The 17,237-nt window shown below is 32.6% G+C and overlaps 1 protein-coding gene across 1 annotated transcript; it reads left to right on the top strand.

Moving 5' to 3' along the window:
• The first annotated feature begins 16,000 nt into the window (after nucleotides 1–16,000).
• LOC141489739 (olfactory receptor 14A16-like) lies at nucleotides 16,001–16,930 on the top strand. The gene has a single exon (XM_074190195.1). It carries the CDS (start codon nucleotides 16,001–16,003, stop codon nucleotides 16,928–16,930), a length of 930 nt encoding a protein of 309 aa, XP_074046296.1.
• Nucleotides 16,931–17,237: the final 307 nt, after the last annotated feature.

The raw sequence follows: 17,237 nt of genomic DNA on the forward strand, positions 1-17,237 counted from the left end.
CTTATCTATATATGCTCCTTATAACTGTTCTTATAAAAGAGAAGGTTCATATGAATTATCATCTTTATCCCATGCAGGGATACAACCAGTTCAATATAATTATGTCCCTCATAATTAGCCTTTCTCATCCTCCCTCTTATGCTTCATCTGAGTCCTGTACTTGAAAATCAAACTTTCTGTTTGGCTCTCGCCATTTCAATAGGAAAATTTCAAAGTTCCTGGTTTCATTATAAGTCCATCTTTTCCCCTGAAAGAGGAGGTTAATTTTGCAAGGAAGTTAATTCTTTGTTGCAATTAAAGATATTTTGCCATTCACAATATAATATTCAAAGACCTATGAGCTCTTGATGTAGATACTGATAATTGTGTCTAATCCTGACTATAGCATCACAGCAATGGAATTTATTCTTTCTAGGTGCTTGTAATATTTTCTTTTTGACTTGGGAATTCTGTAGTTTGGCTATTTATTTTTATTTAATTATTTTTTGGTTTTTGAAGGGCAATGGGGTTGGAGTGGCTTGCCCAGGATCACACAGCTGGGTGATTTTTGGGTGTCTGGGGTCGGGTTTAAGCTCCTGACTCCATGGTCAGTGCTTCGTTCATTGCACCACCTAGCTGTCCCTATTATTATTATTTTTTTAATTTTAATTTTAATTTTTTTCCTCTTTATGACTCATGAGTGTCTATATTTTTTGGCGGGAGGGGTATTATGTTTACTCTTAAACAAGTATATTTTAGTAATGTATAAAAAATCATCATTTGTACAAAAATAAAATATATATATATACATGTACATATATATATATATATATATATATATATATATATATATATATATATGTAGAAAAAAAGAGATGGCATATTTCTAAAAGTATATCCTAAGATGGAAAGATGTGACCCTTGGCAAGTATCATAATCTTTCTCCACCATAGTTTACCATTTTGTGTGATGGTACTTGTAATATTAATTATGTTTTGTAAGGCTCAAAGGAAATGACATATCTAAAAGATTTTGCAAATAATTGAGAACTATATGAATAATAGCTGGCAATTAGAATTTGAATATGTAATGATACAATCCTTGACTATCAAATTGTCTTGAAAGGACGGCTCTTCAAGACTTTTGTCTCAAAAATATTTATGGATGTATAGAAAGCTGACATCCTTGAGGTCATACACAGAGACAGCCTCCTTTGTAATCTCTCTTATATCCAAAATTTCCATCATTTGTTTTAAGAAGGCATAGGATTACACCTTGTACCCTGATCAATTAAAACAATAGGAAGAACAACATTATGAAGGAATATAAAAGGATAGAATGCATCCTAGAAGGGAATGTAAATCAATAGCAATCAACAACTAAATAGAACAGAATCTATTACCCCTCAGCAAAGCTGATCGAAGAAGATTGGTTTCATAAGGACATACAGACATATAGTCTCAGATACTACAGAAGCAGATAAGAATGAGGGTAGTTCCATTGTTAATACCCCCATTCATTCAAGACGTTTCAATAAAGTACTATTTTATCCTTCAAAAAAACTTTAGTAGTATAGTCCATTTCATGTAAAGAGAGTTTGGAAAATGCTATCTTATTTGGGAAATTCTAAAGTGATTTTCCTAAAGCAATGGTATGATCTTGTCAAACACACATACCCTACTCCATGAACTCCAAAGGCTCCCTTCTGCATCTAGTATCAAATAAAAAATACTTCTGGTATGCAAAACTCTTCATAACTCAATCATGCCTAACCTTTCACTTATTATTCCTCACACCCTGACATGTTCTCTTTAATCCAGTGACAGTCTTGGCTCTTCCACTTTGGAACAATGCACTCTAGCTTTTAGTTTGGGGCATTTTCTCTGACTATATCTGTTGTATAGAATGCTCTGCCTTTTCCACTCTGCCTACTAAACTCCCTGAATTATTTTAAGTCTCAAATAAGATCCTAGCTATTATTTCAAGTGTTCCCCAATTCCTCTTTTTACCAGTGTCTTCCTTCTGCTCATGATTATCCTCTGTATAACTTGCATTATTCTTATTTGTTGCATGTTGTGCCACCCCCATTACATTATATAGCTTGCTTTATTTATTATATTCATTTGTGTGTTGTCATGAGTCCCTTGAGGGAAGATGTCTTTTGCCTCTTTTTATATGTCAAATGTTTATTACCTGTATTTTAGTAGAAACCTAGCAAATATTGCTTGATTGGTTGGGGAAAGAGAATGCTGACTGGGTGTTGAATTAACTAACTGTATAAGGTTAGATTTGGCATAGCTACTTTGAAGAGAAGTATTTTTTCTTCATTCTTGCTTAAGATAGCATATATATTGTTCCAGAATATCATCATATGGAAATGGTGGGAAATAGCAGGCATTTAGGGCAAAACAAAAATTTCAACAAGTCCATGATTTTCAGTTTTGTTCCCTAAAGTCTTTGAAGAATTTCCATTCAGTTTGACCAATGTCTCTCTTCTCTTGATTTATGTTATATTCTAATTGGAATAATTTCTATTTTATATCTGCTTTAATAAGTGGGACTAATCCATTATTCACTGTTTTTATGGTCTATTTAACTACTTCTTGGAAGGAAGGGTAAAAGCCTGAAGATACAGACATGGGCTCAGTCTGTCTCTTTAAGGGAAAGTGATAACCAAAACATTTTGAATATAAATAATTTCCTTCTATGCCAACATCTTTGGAGTGGGGATAAAAGTGTAATAGGAATAAAACTAGATATAATGCTAGTCAAGTACTCTTCTCTCTCAGAGAAAAAAGACTGAACTGTTTCACAGTCCCTTCTCTTTTTTCCCTCAAAACAAGAAACAAAGTTCCCCTTAGAGGGATATTGGAAAGATTTATATTGACAAAAAAATAAAGTCTCCAGACTGAGAATGTAGTGACCCTAACAGAGTTCATAATAAACTACTCAAAAAAGCTTTAAACTAAAACATATGATGAAAGGAGGAAATTTCACTTTAATATCCACAAAGTACAACCTAACAAAAGAAAGAGATGGACATTGGAAGTAAAATGGATAATTTTAATTACATTGAAATAAAAAGTTTTGTCCAATTAATACCAATAGAGTTGAGATTAGAACAAAGAAGGGAACTGGAGGGGAGGATGCAAGTTTCTCAATAAAGGTTTCATTTCTCAAATCTATAGAGAACTAAATCAAATTTCTGACAAGATAATCCTTATTTCAGGAAAGTTATCTATTCTCTTATGAAAAAATACTCCAAATTACTACCATTGAGAGAAATTCAAATTAAATTCTGAGGTAGCACTTTATACCTATCAGATTTGCTAGCATGATAGTTAAGGAAAATAGCAACTCCTGCAAGGGAAGTAGGAAAATAGTGACATTAAGACACTATTGATGGCACTATAAACTGAAACATTCATTCTAAAGAGCAATTTGGAACTATACCCATAAATTACAAAGATCATATACATTTTGATGAAGAAATACAATTGGTCAAGATGTCTCTTCTGTGCTCTTCTCTCACCCTGGCACAGCAAACCCTTTTTGCTGATTTTCCAAGTTGTCTTGAGTTGGAAGATTATTTCACTCAATCTTTTTCTGGATATATTACCTAAGAATTTGGTTAGAATCATTATTTAAAAACATTTGAAGTAGTTTGGGAGAGTTTCTGCCTTTACTCTGCCATCTTGACCCATTGAACTTCTTCATCAAAATGAATGCACAGTTTGTAATCTTTTTGGTCATGCTAGAACAAAGCAGTCCAAACCAGCAAGGATCAAGAAGCTAGGTGACTTTTTCAGTGTCATTTTCTAGACTTTTCAACCCAGAGATTGCCAAGGAAAACATGGATGGTCAAATTGCTGCACTGAGTTGATTTTCGAACCCAGTTCAGGGCAGACCTCAACAGCACAATGTTGACCCCAGCAGACCAGGAACAGGACTTTGGAGCCATTGAAACAGTATCTGCAGCTGCTTCTAGAACTCTCCACATAATGGTAAGGGAACCAAAAGGAAATTACATGAGTCTTGTCAACACCATTGAGGTAACTGCTGTTTTGCCCATACTCAGATCTGGATCACAGTGTGGATCCTCCAGGAAGAGGAGAAGCATAACAGAACTTACTCCTAAGGTAGTGCAGGGGTATTACTCACAGGTCTAGTGCAGAAAGTAGTGCTTGGGGTCACCTACAGACCATAATATAGGTTAGGAGAATACTTATAACCTCTCATAAGACTTTAAAAGAATTGAAAACTTACAGGTCCCTAGAAGTATCTCTGAAAATACATGCAAAATCTCTCCAAAATTTGAGAGAATGCATCCTCCACCCCGGAAGAAGAGGCCTCTCAACAAAGAGCTAAGTCATTATTCTGGGGAAATGATCAAACAATAGAAGGGGAAAATGACCTAGAGAGTTACCAGAGTGATAAGGAATATTAAAATATACACTCAGAAGAAGAGAACAAAGTTACAACATCTACATCCAAAACCTCAAAGAAAAATATGAATTGGACTCAGGCTAGAAAAAAGTTCAAAAAGGATTTTGAAAGTCATGTAAGAGAGGTAGAGTAAATATTTGGAAGAGTAATGAGAGTGATTTGGGGAAAATCATGAAAATCAAGTCAGCAGTTTAATGGAGATTCAAAATAATACTGACGAAAAATCATCTTACAAACCAGACATGCCAAATGGAAAATGGGGTCCAAAAACTAATGTGAAGAAGACCCCAAAAGCAGTCAAATGGAAAAGGAAATATAAAAGCTCACTAAAGAAAATAATTCTGAAAATATAGTATGGAGCAAAGTGAGAAATGAAGAATCAATAAAACAAAAACAAAAGAATGAAAAAATAGTAGAAAATATGAAATATTTCAAAGGAAAAACTGACCTGGAAAAGCTATCTAGAAGAAATAATTTAAAAATTGTTGAATTACCTAGAACCATGACCAGAAAAAGAGACTAAACATCATTTATCAAGGAAAACTGCCCTGATATTCTAGAAGTAGAAGGTAAAATAGAAATTGAAATAATCTCCTGAAAGAGTTCCTAAAATGAAACCTTCCAAAGTTCAGAGTTCTCGATTCAAGTAGAAAATATTGAAAGCAACCAGAAAGAAACTTCTAATTTGAAGAAGTCAGTCAGGATAATACAAGATTTACCATCTTCTACATTAAGGGCTTATAAGACTTGGAATAAGATATTCCTGAGTCAAATTAGAAAGGAGCCATTCCACAACTGATAAATGACCAAAAGATATGAACAATTGTCAGATGATGCTATCAGTCCCTGCTATTTAAATCATTTTTACTAAAAATGCCAGTTGAACAATTCTGAGGTACTACCTTAAACCTAGTGGATTGGCTAATAGGACAGAGAGATAAAATGAAATATGTTGGAGGGGATGTAGGAAAAATGAATCACTAATGCACTGTTGGAGGAATTGTGAAAGAATTCAGCAATTCTTTATAGTAATTTGGAATTATGTCCAAAGGGCCACAAAGCTTTGCCAACCCTTTGACTCAGAAATTATTTTTTTTTAATTTTAGAAATTTTTCATTTATTTTGAGTTTAAAAATTTTCCCCCCAATTTTGCTTCCCTATCCCCACTCTTCAGAGGAGACAATTTGTTAGTCTTTACGTTGTTCCCATAGCATGCATTGATCTGAGTTGAATATTCACCAAGATAGGTGCCATAGTGTATATGTATATATATATATATATATATATATATATATATATATATATATATATATATATATATATATATATATATAAATGAAAAAAGGATAGTATTTGATGCCTTAAGAAGGTCAAAATACAAGATCCAGGAAAAATGTGAGAAATATTTTCATGGTTTAAAAAAGTCAATATATGATTCCCCTAAAGTTTAAGTAATAAACAAGATGGAATAATAAAAGACCATAATTCAAATTGTAATATTTTACTCTATATGTATAATTGAAGTTTTATATGTTTCCTGTTTTTCAAATAACATGAGAGAGAGGTATAATTATTCAAAAACTGACAGGAAGAGAAATAAAATATGGAGCATGGAAGTGTAACCTAAACAATTAAGAAACTCTACTCAGACACAGAAATCAAGAACCTGGAAGGAAGAAAAAATGGTTTACATGTAGGGAAAGATCAGTGGAGCAAATTTTCTATGAAAACTGAATCTGCTATGATAATAACCAAAGCAATAAACAACTTGGGAAATTGAGCAAAAAACTAAAACAGAAACTTCATATAGCAGTGTTGTGGGAAATTTAATATGTCTGTGATGGCAAACATTTTGAACTCCATCAAAAGCAATAAAGTGAATGACTTCAAGACTTCTATTAATAATTCAATAAATTCCTATTGTGTGCCAGACACCAGTAATACAAAGACAACAAATGTCTTAACTTTTTAAAGTTACAAAACATACATTTTCTTTTAATGAATGGAAAATAGATCTTTTTAAAAAGCTTGCATGTAGAATCACTAATGATCATTGTAGTGTCATTTTTGCTAATACAAAGATATGCACTAATTTGTTGAATTTGTTTTATTTTACCAAAAACTGATTTGAAACTAAATAACAATTTTAAATAATGGTTGGATCAAACAGTAAATAATAGAAATAATCAATAATTTTATCAATGAAAAAGATAATGATGAGACATCATACCAAAATTTATAGGATGCAGTCAAGGAAGTTTTGAGGGAGTACTTTATATCTCTAAATGCCTATATGAATAAAAAAAAAGAGAAAGAGGAGATCAATGAATTGGTTATGTAACTAAAAAGCTCAGAAAGAGAACACATTAAAGATCCCCAATTAAATACCAAATTAGAAATTCTGAAAATCAGTGGAGAGATTTATGAAATTGAAAGCAAGAAAACCAGTGATCTCATAAGTAAAACTGACTTGATTTTATGAAAAAGCCTATAAAATAGACAAAGCTTAGGTTAACATGATTAAAAAGAAAGAAGATAACCAAATTACCAGTATCACAAATGAAAAGGGTGAACTAATAACCAATGAGGAAGAAATTAAAGAGATAACTTAGAGTTACTTTTACAAATTATATGCCAAATTATAGTGAAATAAATGAATATTTGCAAAAAAACAAATTTACCAGATTAACAGAGGAGGAAATACATTACTAAACGCTGTTTGAGAAAAAGAAATTAAAGGAAACCATCAATAAATTCTCTTAAAAAAGTCTCAGGGGGCAGCTAGGTGGAGCAGTGGATAGAGTACCAGCCCTGGAGTCAGAAGGACCTGAATTCAAATCTAGCCTCAGACACTTAATAAAAATTGCCTAGCTGTATGATTTTCAGCAAGTCACTTAACCCCATTTCCTTGCAATCCCCCTCCCCCTAAAAAAAGTCTTCAGGTCCAGATAGATTTACAAGTGAATTCTACCAAATATTTAAGGAACAAATAATTCCTATTGTAGTAAAAATAGGAGAAGAAGGAGTTCTGCTGATCTCCTTTCATTACACCAACATGGTACTGATGACTAAACCAGGAAGAACCAAAACAGACAAAGAATATTATAAGCCAATCTCCCTAATGAATATTGATGCAAAAATCTTAAATAAAATTTTATTACTAGAATTATATACCATAATGAGTTAGGATTTATACCAGGTAGGCAGGAATGCATCAATATTGGGAAAACACTCAACATAATTGAATATATCAATAACAAACCCAACAGAAATCATATGATTATCTCAATAGATGCTGAAAAAATCTGTGATAAAATGCAACATACATTCCTATAAAAACACTAAAAAGTATAGGAGTAAATGGATTTGGGGGTAGGTAGTTGGTACAATGGATAGAGTACTGGTCTTGGAGATAGAAGGACCTGAGTTCAAATATGGACTCAGAGACTTAATAATTGTTTGTGTGACTTTGAGCAAGTCACTTACCCCCATTGCCTTAAATAAATAATTTTTTAAAAACTCATTAAGGAATTAATGGAGTTTTCCTTCCAATAATAAGTGGCATCTATCTAAAACCAACAACAAATATTATATGTAATGGTAATAACCTGAGAGCATTTCTAATAAAATCAGGGAGAAACAAGGATGCCTATAAACACCATTATTATTCAATATAGTATTAGAAATGCTAGTTCTAGGAATAAGAGAAGAAAAATAAATCAGAGGATTCAGAATTGGCAATAAGGAAGCAAAGCTTTCACTCTTTGCAGGTGATATGTTAGTATACTTTAGAGAACCTAAGAAAATCATCTAAAAAACTGTTGAAACAACAAATTCAGCAAAGTAGCAGGATATACAATAAACTCACATACATCATCAGCAATTCTATATATGAAAAACAAAACCCAAGAGCAAGAGATAGAAAGAGAAATTTCATTTAAAATAACTTTAAAATGACATATGAATAGTTGGGCATCTACCTCCCAAGACAAACACAGGAACTGTACGTACACAATTATAAAGCACTTCTCACCCAAATAAAGGCAGATCTAAATAATTAGGAAAATGTCAAATGTTCATGGTTAGGTCAAGCTAATATAATAAAAAATGACAATCTACCAAATTAAATTATTTATTCAGTGCCATAGCAATCAAACTACCAAATAACTATTTTACCAAGATAAAAAATATAGTAACAAAATTCATCTGGAGCATCACAACTTCAAGAATAGCAGGAACTAAAAAAAAATTTAAAAGTGTGTGACCTAGCTCTACCAGATCTAAAACTAGACTATAAAGCAGCAGTCATTAAAATTGCCAATATTGGTTAAGAAATAGAATAATGAATCAGTGGATTAGGACAGGTTCAAAAGTAACCTCAGTAAATGATTACAACAATCTACTATTTTCTAAATCCAAAGCCATCAGCCTCTGGGACAAGAACTCACTATTTGAAAAAGTTGTTGGGAAAAATGGAAAACTGTATGGCAAAAACTAGACATAGAACCACATCTAACAACCTATACCAAAATAAGGTCAAAATAAATACATGATTTAAACATAAAGGGTGAAACCATAAATAAATTAATAGACCAAAGTAATCTATCAGATCTATGTAAAGGGGATAAATTTATGACCAAACTAAAGTTAGAGTATATTATAAAATGCAAAATTAATTATTTTGACTATATTAAATTAAAAAGGTTTTGCACTAATAAACTAAATGCTGCCAAACTTAGAAGGAAAGTAGAAAGCTGGGAAACAATCTTCACAGCTTAGATTCCCTGATTGATAAATGGTCAAAGGGTATGCATAGACTGTTTTCAAATAAAGAAATAAAAGCTATGTAAAATCATTTGAAGTAATGTTCAAATCATTATTGATCAGAACCTCACACCTATCAGATTGGTCAAGATAAGAAAAAGAGAAAATGATCAATGTTGGAGAGGTTGTAGGAGGATTGGCACATTGATGCATTTTTGGTGGAGTTGTGAATGGATCTAACCATTTTGGAGAGCAACATGGAACTATACCCAAAGAGCAATAAAAATGTTCATTCCCATTGACCCAGAAATTCTAATTCTTGGCCTATTTTATTTTCAGAAGAAATCAAAAAAATTTTGGGAAAAGTCCTACATGTTCCAAAATATGCATAGTAGTTCTTTTTGTAGTGGCAAAGAATTGGAAATTGAGGAGATGCTCATCAATTGGGGAAAGGCTAAACATGTTATGATACATGAACTATGGAATATTATTTTTCTATAAGAAACCACAAATGGTCAGACTCTACAGAAGCATGGAATGACTTACAGGATCAATGCTGAGCTAAGGGAACAGAACCAAGAGAACAGGTTCACATTAACAACATTGTAAGATGGTCAGCACTGATGGAAGCAGTTCCTCTCAGCAGTTCAGAGACCTAGAACAATCGAATTAGACTGACTATGGACAATGACATCCCAATCCAGAGGAAGAAAAACAAAACAAAAAAGAACCTTTCAGAATTTGATGAACACTTTATAAAAATTATCTCTTATGTAACTCTTTCCCTTAATCCTAATTTTTCTTGCTGAAAATGACTAATTTGTAAACATGTTTATCAAAAATATGTATGTACAATGCTAACCTGACTATTTGCTGCTAAGGGGAGGTCAGTGGGAAGGGAGAGTGGAAAGAAAGCTAAACTGAACAATGTACATATGTATATAGATGAAAAAAATGAATTAAAAAAGAAATTATTTTCTTTTGACAGAGGCAATTGATTGATTTATAATCCTCTGTGGAATGTGGATCTTGGTGGGGAAAGGTGCATTGGGATAAAAAGGAATTTTAAATTTGAGTCATTTGCAAAGAGATATTTTTGTGGTAACTGAAATGAGACATAAGATCTAGATAGCATAGAGTCCTAAAATGTCACTCAACTCCTAAGGGAAGCACTTATAAACTAGGAGCAAATATTCATTTCTATATTATTCAGGGACTTAGAGTAAATAATACATGGCTGTAGGAACACTCTGGAGAACTCCAGTTCTATGATTCTCAGAGGATGCTCAAAAAGGAAAGGGCATGCATCCCTAAAGGAAAATAAAATTATTACAGCAACTGCCAAGTATTTAAGCATCAGAGAAAATACTAAGTTCTAAGAAATTTGATTCTTTATAGACATTGAATGCTATAGAAAGTATAAAAGTATTAAACATAGATAAGGAGGCAATAAAGCATTCTAATCAGTATACTTGCAGTGATATTAAGAAATGGGAGGGCATTCTGGGGCCAAGAATTAGAAGGATTAGAAGATTTTTGTTATCTCTACATATCACAATTGACTGAATAAACCTCAATTTTGAAAAATTACTACACCTCCCCATAAGCATTTTGAATGCTGTATGGCAATCTCATAGTTTGATCCTAAAACAAAGAATTGAAGAAATAAATGAATTGCAAGGTATGACCTTTCATTTTCTCTTATGAATATATATCTATATGCATCAGTATCTTTATAACTAAGATTATAAAAAAATTATGCCACCATCAATTGGAAATGATCAGAAAAAGGAAAGACCATGTAAGTAAATGTAAAGAGTGTGTATGAATATAAACAAAATTTTAAGGATGAAAATGAAGGCAAAATGCGAGAGAAATTGAAGAAAAAGTGAAGATAGTTTTACATATCTTTCTACTTTTACTATATTTTCTCCTATAAATTTTGGAATTTTCTCTTCTCTTCCCTTTAATAGTACAAATATTTCATGTTGCTCCCTTGCTACCTGATCGTGCTTACCCTCTAACAATTGCCAATACATCCATTAAGTTTTTTTGTGTTTCCTCCGATTTCAAAATTGGAAATCCACTTTCAAAACATGTATTAAAATAATTCATTCTGGCACTTGATCCAAAAAAACACCAAAACAAACAAAAAGTCAATCCATTTAAGGTATCTTTCATTGTATAATTTAAGGTAGTATAAAAAATCAAAATTAATCATTTCGGGAAGTTTGGAATGATATGATAGAATGCAATGATGACCTTTCTATTGTCCCTGAAAATGCACAATCTTAAGATGAAGTGGTGAATCCATTCAAACAATAGGCATTTATTAAGCACTTACTTTAGGTCAATCATTGTTCTGGGGTTACAAAGACAAAGGGGAAAACATGCCTTGACTTCAAAGATTTTATAGATTATTTCAGAGAGGAAGGATAATAAATGTATATAAGTAAATTAAAATAAATATCACACAGATACAGTGGACTTCAAGGGAAAAGACAATGAGTTGGTTAAATAAGGAAAGAATTCATGTAGAATGAGATCTATTAGGCGAGAAATGAAAAATCAGCAATTCTAGGGCATTGATCTGAAAGGGAGTTTCATTTCTGGCATGGGGAACATCATTGCTAAGTCACAGAGGTTTGAATTTATATACAATGTAAGAAGAACAGAAAGAAGGCTGTCTGGGCTGGACTGTTGGAACCTAGAGAAGAATGATGTACAGTATGACTGAGAAGAAAATTTAAGTCCTGATTTACAAAAGATAATCAAACAGAACATTTTTATATGATTCTGTAATTATTAGTGAATCCCTGAAGTCATATTGTACATTATTCTTCTCTAGGTTTGCTTTAGGAAAGTCACTTTGGTAGCTATATAAAGAAAGAGCAGAACTTAGAATGTTAAATCTAATTAAGAGTACTTTGAAAGACTCTAATGATAATCAGAGACCCAACTAGGTTGAGCACTGAGTAAATGAAAAGAACAGATAAAATATGAGATGTGAAAATAGAAAACACAAGATATGAGAACTTACTGGATGTCTGTGATAGTTGAGAATGAGGTAATGAATATATCAATAAAATTCTGTGACAGAGTGATAAAAAGAATGATTTCCCCCTTCATAGAAGTAAGAAATTGCAGAAGCAGAAGAATCTTTTAGGATAGGAGATAGAAAAGTGGAGGTGGTAGAGATAATGATTTATATTTTGAACATATTGAAATTTAGATAGCTATGAAACCTCCACTTTGAAATTTCAAATAGAAATGTCTAACAGGCAATTGAAAATGCAATATTGATGCTCAGGAGAGAAATTAGGTCAAGAAATTAAGATGTAGGGACAGCTAGGTGGCACAGTGGTTAAAGCACAAGCCCTGGAGTTAGAAGGACCTGAGTTCAAATATGACCTCAAAGACTTAATAGTTACCTAGCTAAGTGACCTTGGGCAAATCACTTAATTCCACTGCCTTGCAAAAACCCAGAAAGAAAGAAAAAGAAAGAAAGAAAGAAAGAAAGAAAGAAAGAAAGAAAGAAAGAAAGAAAGAAAGAAAGAAAGAAAGAAAACTGATCATCAAATAGAGCCTAGATAAACCTATGTGAATTGATAAGGTCACCAAGAGGAATTAGGAAGACCATAAAACGGAGCCTATAACATTATTTTAGCATCTACACACACTTAGAATGTTGTGAGAATGAATTGACAAGAGAAAACAAGAATAGATTATAAAATAGGTAGGAATAGTCTAAGAGAACAGCATCAGAAGAAAAGCAGAGAAAAAAGACTGATATTTCATCTGATATTTCAGTTAACAAATTAATTATTAACTAGGGAAAGGATCATTTCAAGAGGCTGATGAGATGTAGAGGATTATATCAAGGTCAGGAAGTATAAGAATACAGGCAATGAAGTCCAAAAATGTAGACAGCATTATTCTATACTTAGGTTGAGAAAGGAAAGAGAGACATGGGAAGATAACCTGGGAAGATAACCTGTTGAAGATGTTAAAGTGTAATAAAGGTTTTTGTGGAGAATGGGGAAAATTTGGTTGTATCTATAAGCAGAAGAGGAAGAACTAGAAGATAGGGAAAGACCAGAAGGATAGAAAAAAACAAAGATAATAAAGACTATAGGTAAGGGAAAGGGCATAGGTAAGACAAACTTTCTCATTTGTCTGGAGAATGGAGACTTGTCACCTCACAACATCATCAAGGAGTATAAGAAGAGAGGATGGAGGATGTCAAGGAATAATGACTAACAAAGGATAAAGAAGAACCTCACAAAGAATAGTCTATTTTCTAAATGATACCTGAAATAAAGTCCTAACTTATGAGTGTTGTTGATAAAAATTATGAGAAAGCAGAAGTTGAAGATTATGCTTAAAAAATTAAAGGGGGAAGAAGAGTGCTGGATTAAAATTAGATTATTTAAAGTGAAAATGGGTCTAGTTAATAATTGTTGATTTTCTTCAGCTCCATTCAGTATTACCTAATTAGTATTAAATAAGATGAATGTAGTAAAAACTACAAGTTAATTTTAATGTGAGGTCTACAATTATTCAAAAATGCAAATGATTCAAGAGGTAACAAAATTGGTTAAGTATTGATTAAGTAAAGGGTGCAAATTGTGAAAGTTAACTCTAAAGCAGGGTGATCCCCAAGGAAAGTTCTAAGGAATATGAGTACCAGAAGGTATTGGGAAGATAAAAACATGATTAGGGAGAAAAAGAATTGGAAATTTTAGTAAAATTACAAAAACTTCAATTGCAACTATACCTCTTAGAAATACTTAGTATTTTAAGAGATCTTTAGATTGAGAAAAGAAACAATCTCTTTCCAAACTTGACCTTTCCATTTCTGCTTCTGTGAATTTTTTAGCAGCATACTTGGAATATCTCCTACAAAAACTAAAAATATTTCTTCCTGAAGACATCCAGTCCACACCTTAAAATCAGGATTATTGTATAAATAAGTATGTATGAATGAGCATGTGTATGTGTGTGTGTGTGTGTGTGCGTCTTTTTGTCTGTTGACCAGAAACTAACTCTCACTTTCAATTCTAACTGAACACTGCATTATGGTCTTATGCATTTATGTCATTCTATTGTTGATTTATATATGACCTTTAAAGGTCTAGAACAGAGCTTAGAGCAAACAGTTGAATGAAACTTTGTTAGAAAGTATTAGTAAGGGCAGCTATCCTGGAGTCAAGAGGACCTGAGTTCAAATCTAGCCTCAGACATTTAACAATTACCTAGCTGTGTGACCATGAACAAGTCATTTAACCTCATTACCTTACAAAAACCTAAAACAAGTATTCATGAAAAGTACTTAAGAGTAATTCTTTGTCTTGTGAAAAATGAATAGGTTTGTTTTATCTTTAATGAGAGTATAAGATGTTCCAAGCTTGCCTTTCTATATTAACTTATGTATTTATGAGTGGAGATGATAAGAGTTAACATTTACATACATTTATCCTGTTCTGTATGGTATCCTGAGATTTATAATTATCATTTAATTCAAATGTCACAATTAGATATAGGTGGTATCATTATTACCATTTTACAAATGAGAAAAGTGAAGCAAGAAGAAATTAAATGATTTGTCAAGGATTCCACAACTAGTAAGTAGTTGAGTATGAATTTAGACTCAGATCTTCCTAACTAACTACAAGTGATGTACTCTATTCATGATTCCATTTCCTTCAAACAAAATGAAGTAGACTTCAAAGGAGAAAGTATTCACCATTTTACCTTCATTATACAAAGCAAATATCATAGCTTCACCCTAGACAAAGGTGATTTGAGAATTCATTCTACAGTTAACAAAGGACTTACATTTCAAATTGGTTCTTTTGGTTACTTTTGGTAATAAGTATTTAACTAACAGAGAGAGAGAGAGAGAGAGAGAGAGAGAGAGAGAGAGAGAGAGAGAGAGAGAGAGAGAGAGAGAGAGAATAAAATTAAAATGACTAAGGTTATTGCCAAAACCATGACTGACTTCCTTTGCATGGCAATTTTATGATTCTGGATAATTGAGGCTGTAACTTGTTAGAGTTGCCTGCCTATTCTGGGCATTGAACAAAATTTTAAATTGAGAATCTATCTAACTAACATTCTAGAAGAATGGAAAGAAGGTCATTTGTTTCATAAAGAGAAAGTTCAGTTTTGCTTCAGTACAGCTATGTGGAATAGCTTTCAATTAAATCTGGGAATCAGAAAATCAGAGGAAGCAACCAGGTTCTGACAATTCTTGTATGACCACAGGAAAGTCACATAGTTTCCCTGAGATTTGACCATAAGATATGGTCAAAATGGTGTAATACTAGTTGACTCTTCTATGTTATTTGGTTCTTGTGACAAAGAGCTCTATAATCCTTAAAATTCATGTACTTGAGAGATATAATGTTATTATTATCATCATCTTTTTTCAAAGTGCATATACTGTTTATAGAAACACAGATCTTTGGAATGAAGAAAAGAACTTAAAATACCTAGTTTAGGTATTTTAAACCTGTTTTGTTTTATGAGATACTTCTAGTCAAATCTACCACTGTTTCCTCAGAAAAATAAATTTAGGAAATTAAAATAAAATATATCCCAAAAGAAATCACCATAAGTAAAAGTAGTTATCAAATTATGTTTAAAAATAAATTATTATTATCAGTTTATCTCTTTACTTATCAAATGATCAAATCAAACCACTGTCATTTACACAGTCACAGAGTACGCCTGAACTAACAAACGGAACAATTTTATTATTTGATAACAGCTTCTTTTCTGTGCAGATAACCAAGAGAAATCGAAGAGCATGACCAACCTTACCATGGTGACAGGATTCCTCCTGATGAGCTTTTCTAACACCCGGGAGATGCAGGTGTTACATGCCACACTTTTCTTATTGATTTACCTGGTGGCTCTGTTGGGGAACCTGCTCATTTTCACCCTCATCTCACTTGATAAGCATCTCCAATCTCCCATGTACTTCTTCCTGAAGAACCTGTCCTTTTTAGATCTTTGTTTTATTTCTACCACCCTCCCTAAATCTATCACAAACTCCCTGAGTCATAGTCGTTCCATTTCTTTCATAGGATGTGTATTGCAGTTCTTTTTAGTAATTTTTTTTGCAGCATCTGAGCTTTTGCTACTCACAATGATGTCCTATGACCGCTATGTGGCCATCTGCCATCCCTTACACTATGAAGTCATCATGACTAGAGGGACATGTGTGAAGCTGGCAACTATTTCCTGGCTCAGTGGAGGTTTGCTGGGGGTTATGTACTCAACTAGTACATTCACTTTGCCTTTCTGTAGCTCCAAGGAGATTCATCAGTTTTTCTGTGACATCCCTTCACTACTTAGTCTCTCTTGTTCTGATATACATATTGGACTAGATGTGACTATGGCTATTGGAATTGCTTTAGGGATTCTCTGCTTTATTTTCATAGCTATCTCTTATGGTCCTATATTCTCAACTGTGCTAAAGATTCCAACTATGGAGGGTCGCTCAAAAGCTTTCTCTACTTGTGGGCCCCACCTAATTGTTCTTACGATTTTTCTCACAACAGCTGTCACTACTAATCTAAAACCACCCCAGAAATCTAACTCAGTTCTAGATCTATTTTTGTCTATATTCTATACAGTAGTGCCCCCGATCCTGAATCCTGTCATCTATAGCCTAAGAAACAAAGACATCAAGACTTCTCTGAAGAAACTAATAACACAGAAACACCTCTCATAGGAATTATTACTAAATTATTTTCCATTGTAAATTCAGTACTTTATTTTTAAAAAAGGAAAGGGAAACAATTATGGTCTTTGTGTACTTACTGATTTGAACTATTTCCTTTTTTCCTATGACTAGGTTATTATAATATTTTCCCTTAGAGATTGCTAATCATTTTCAAAATGCATATACTTTGAACAAATAAATTATGTTTTCTCTGATATATATACAAATTAACTATACATAATATCAAAAGAAAGATATGATCTCCTTCGAGAGGAAGAACTGATAAAACTCTAGAATAATTTACATAGAGTAGCTA

This window comes from Macrotis lagotis, chromosome 5 (assembly GCF_037893015.1).
Source record: "Macrotis lagotis isolate mMagLag1 chromosome 5, bilby.v1.9.chrom.fasta, whole genome shotgun sequence".
Taxonomy (NCBI): Eukaryota; Metazoa; Chordata; class Mammalia; order Peramelemorphia; family Peramelidae; genus Macrotis; species Macrotis lagotis.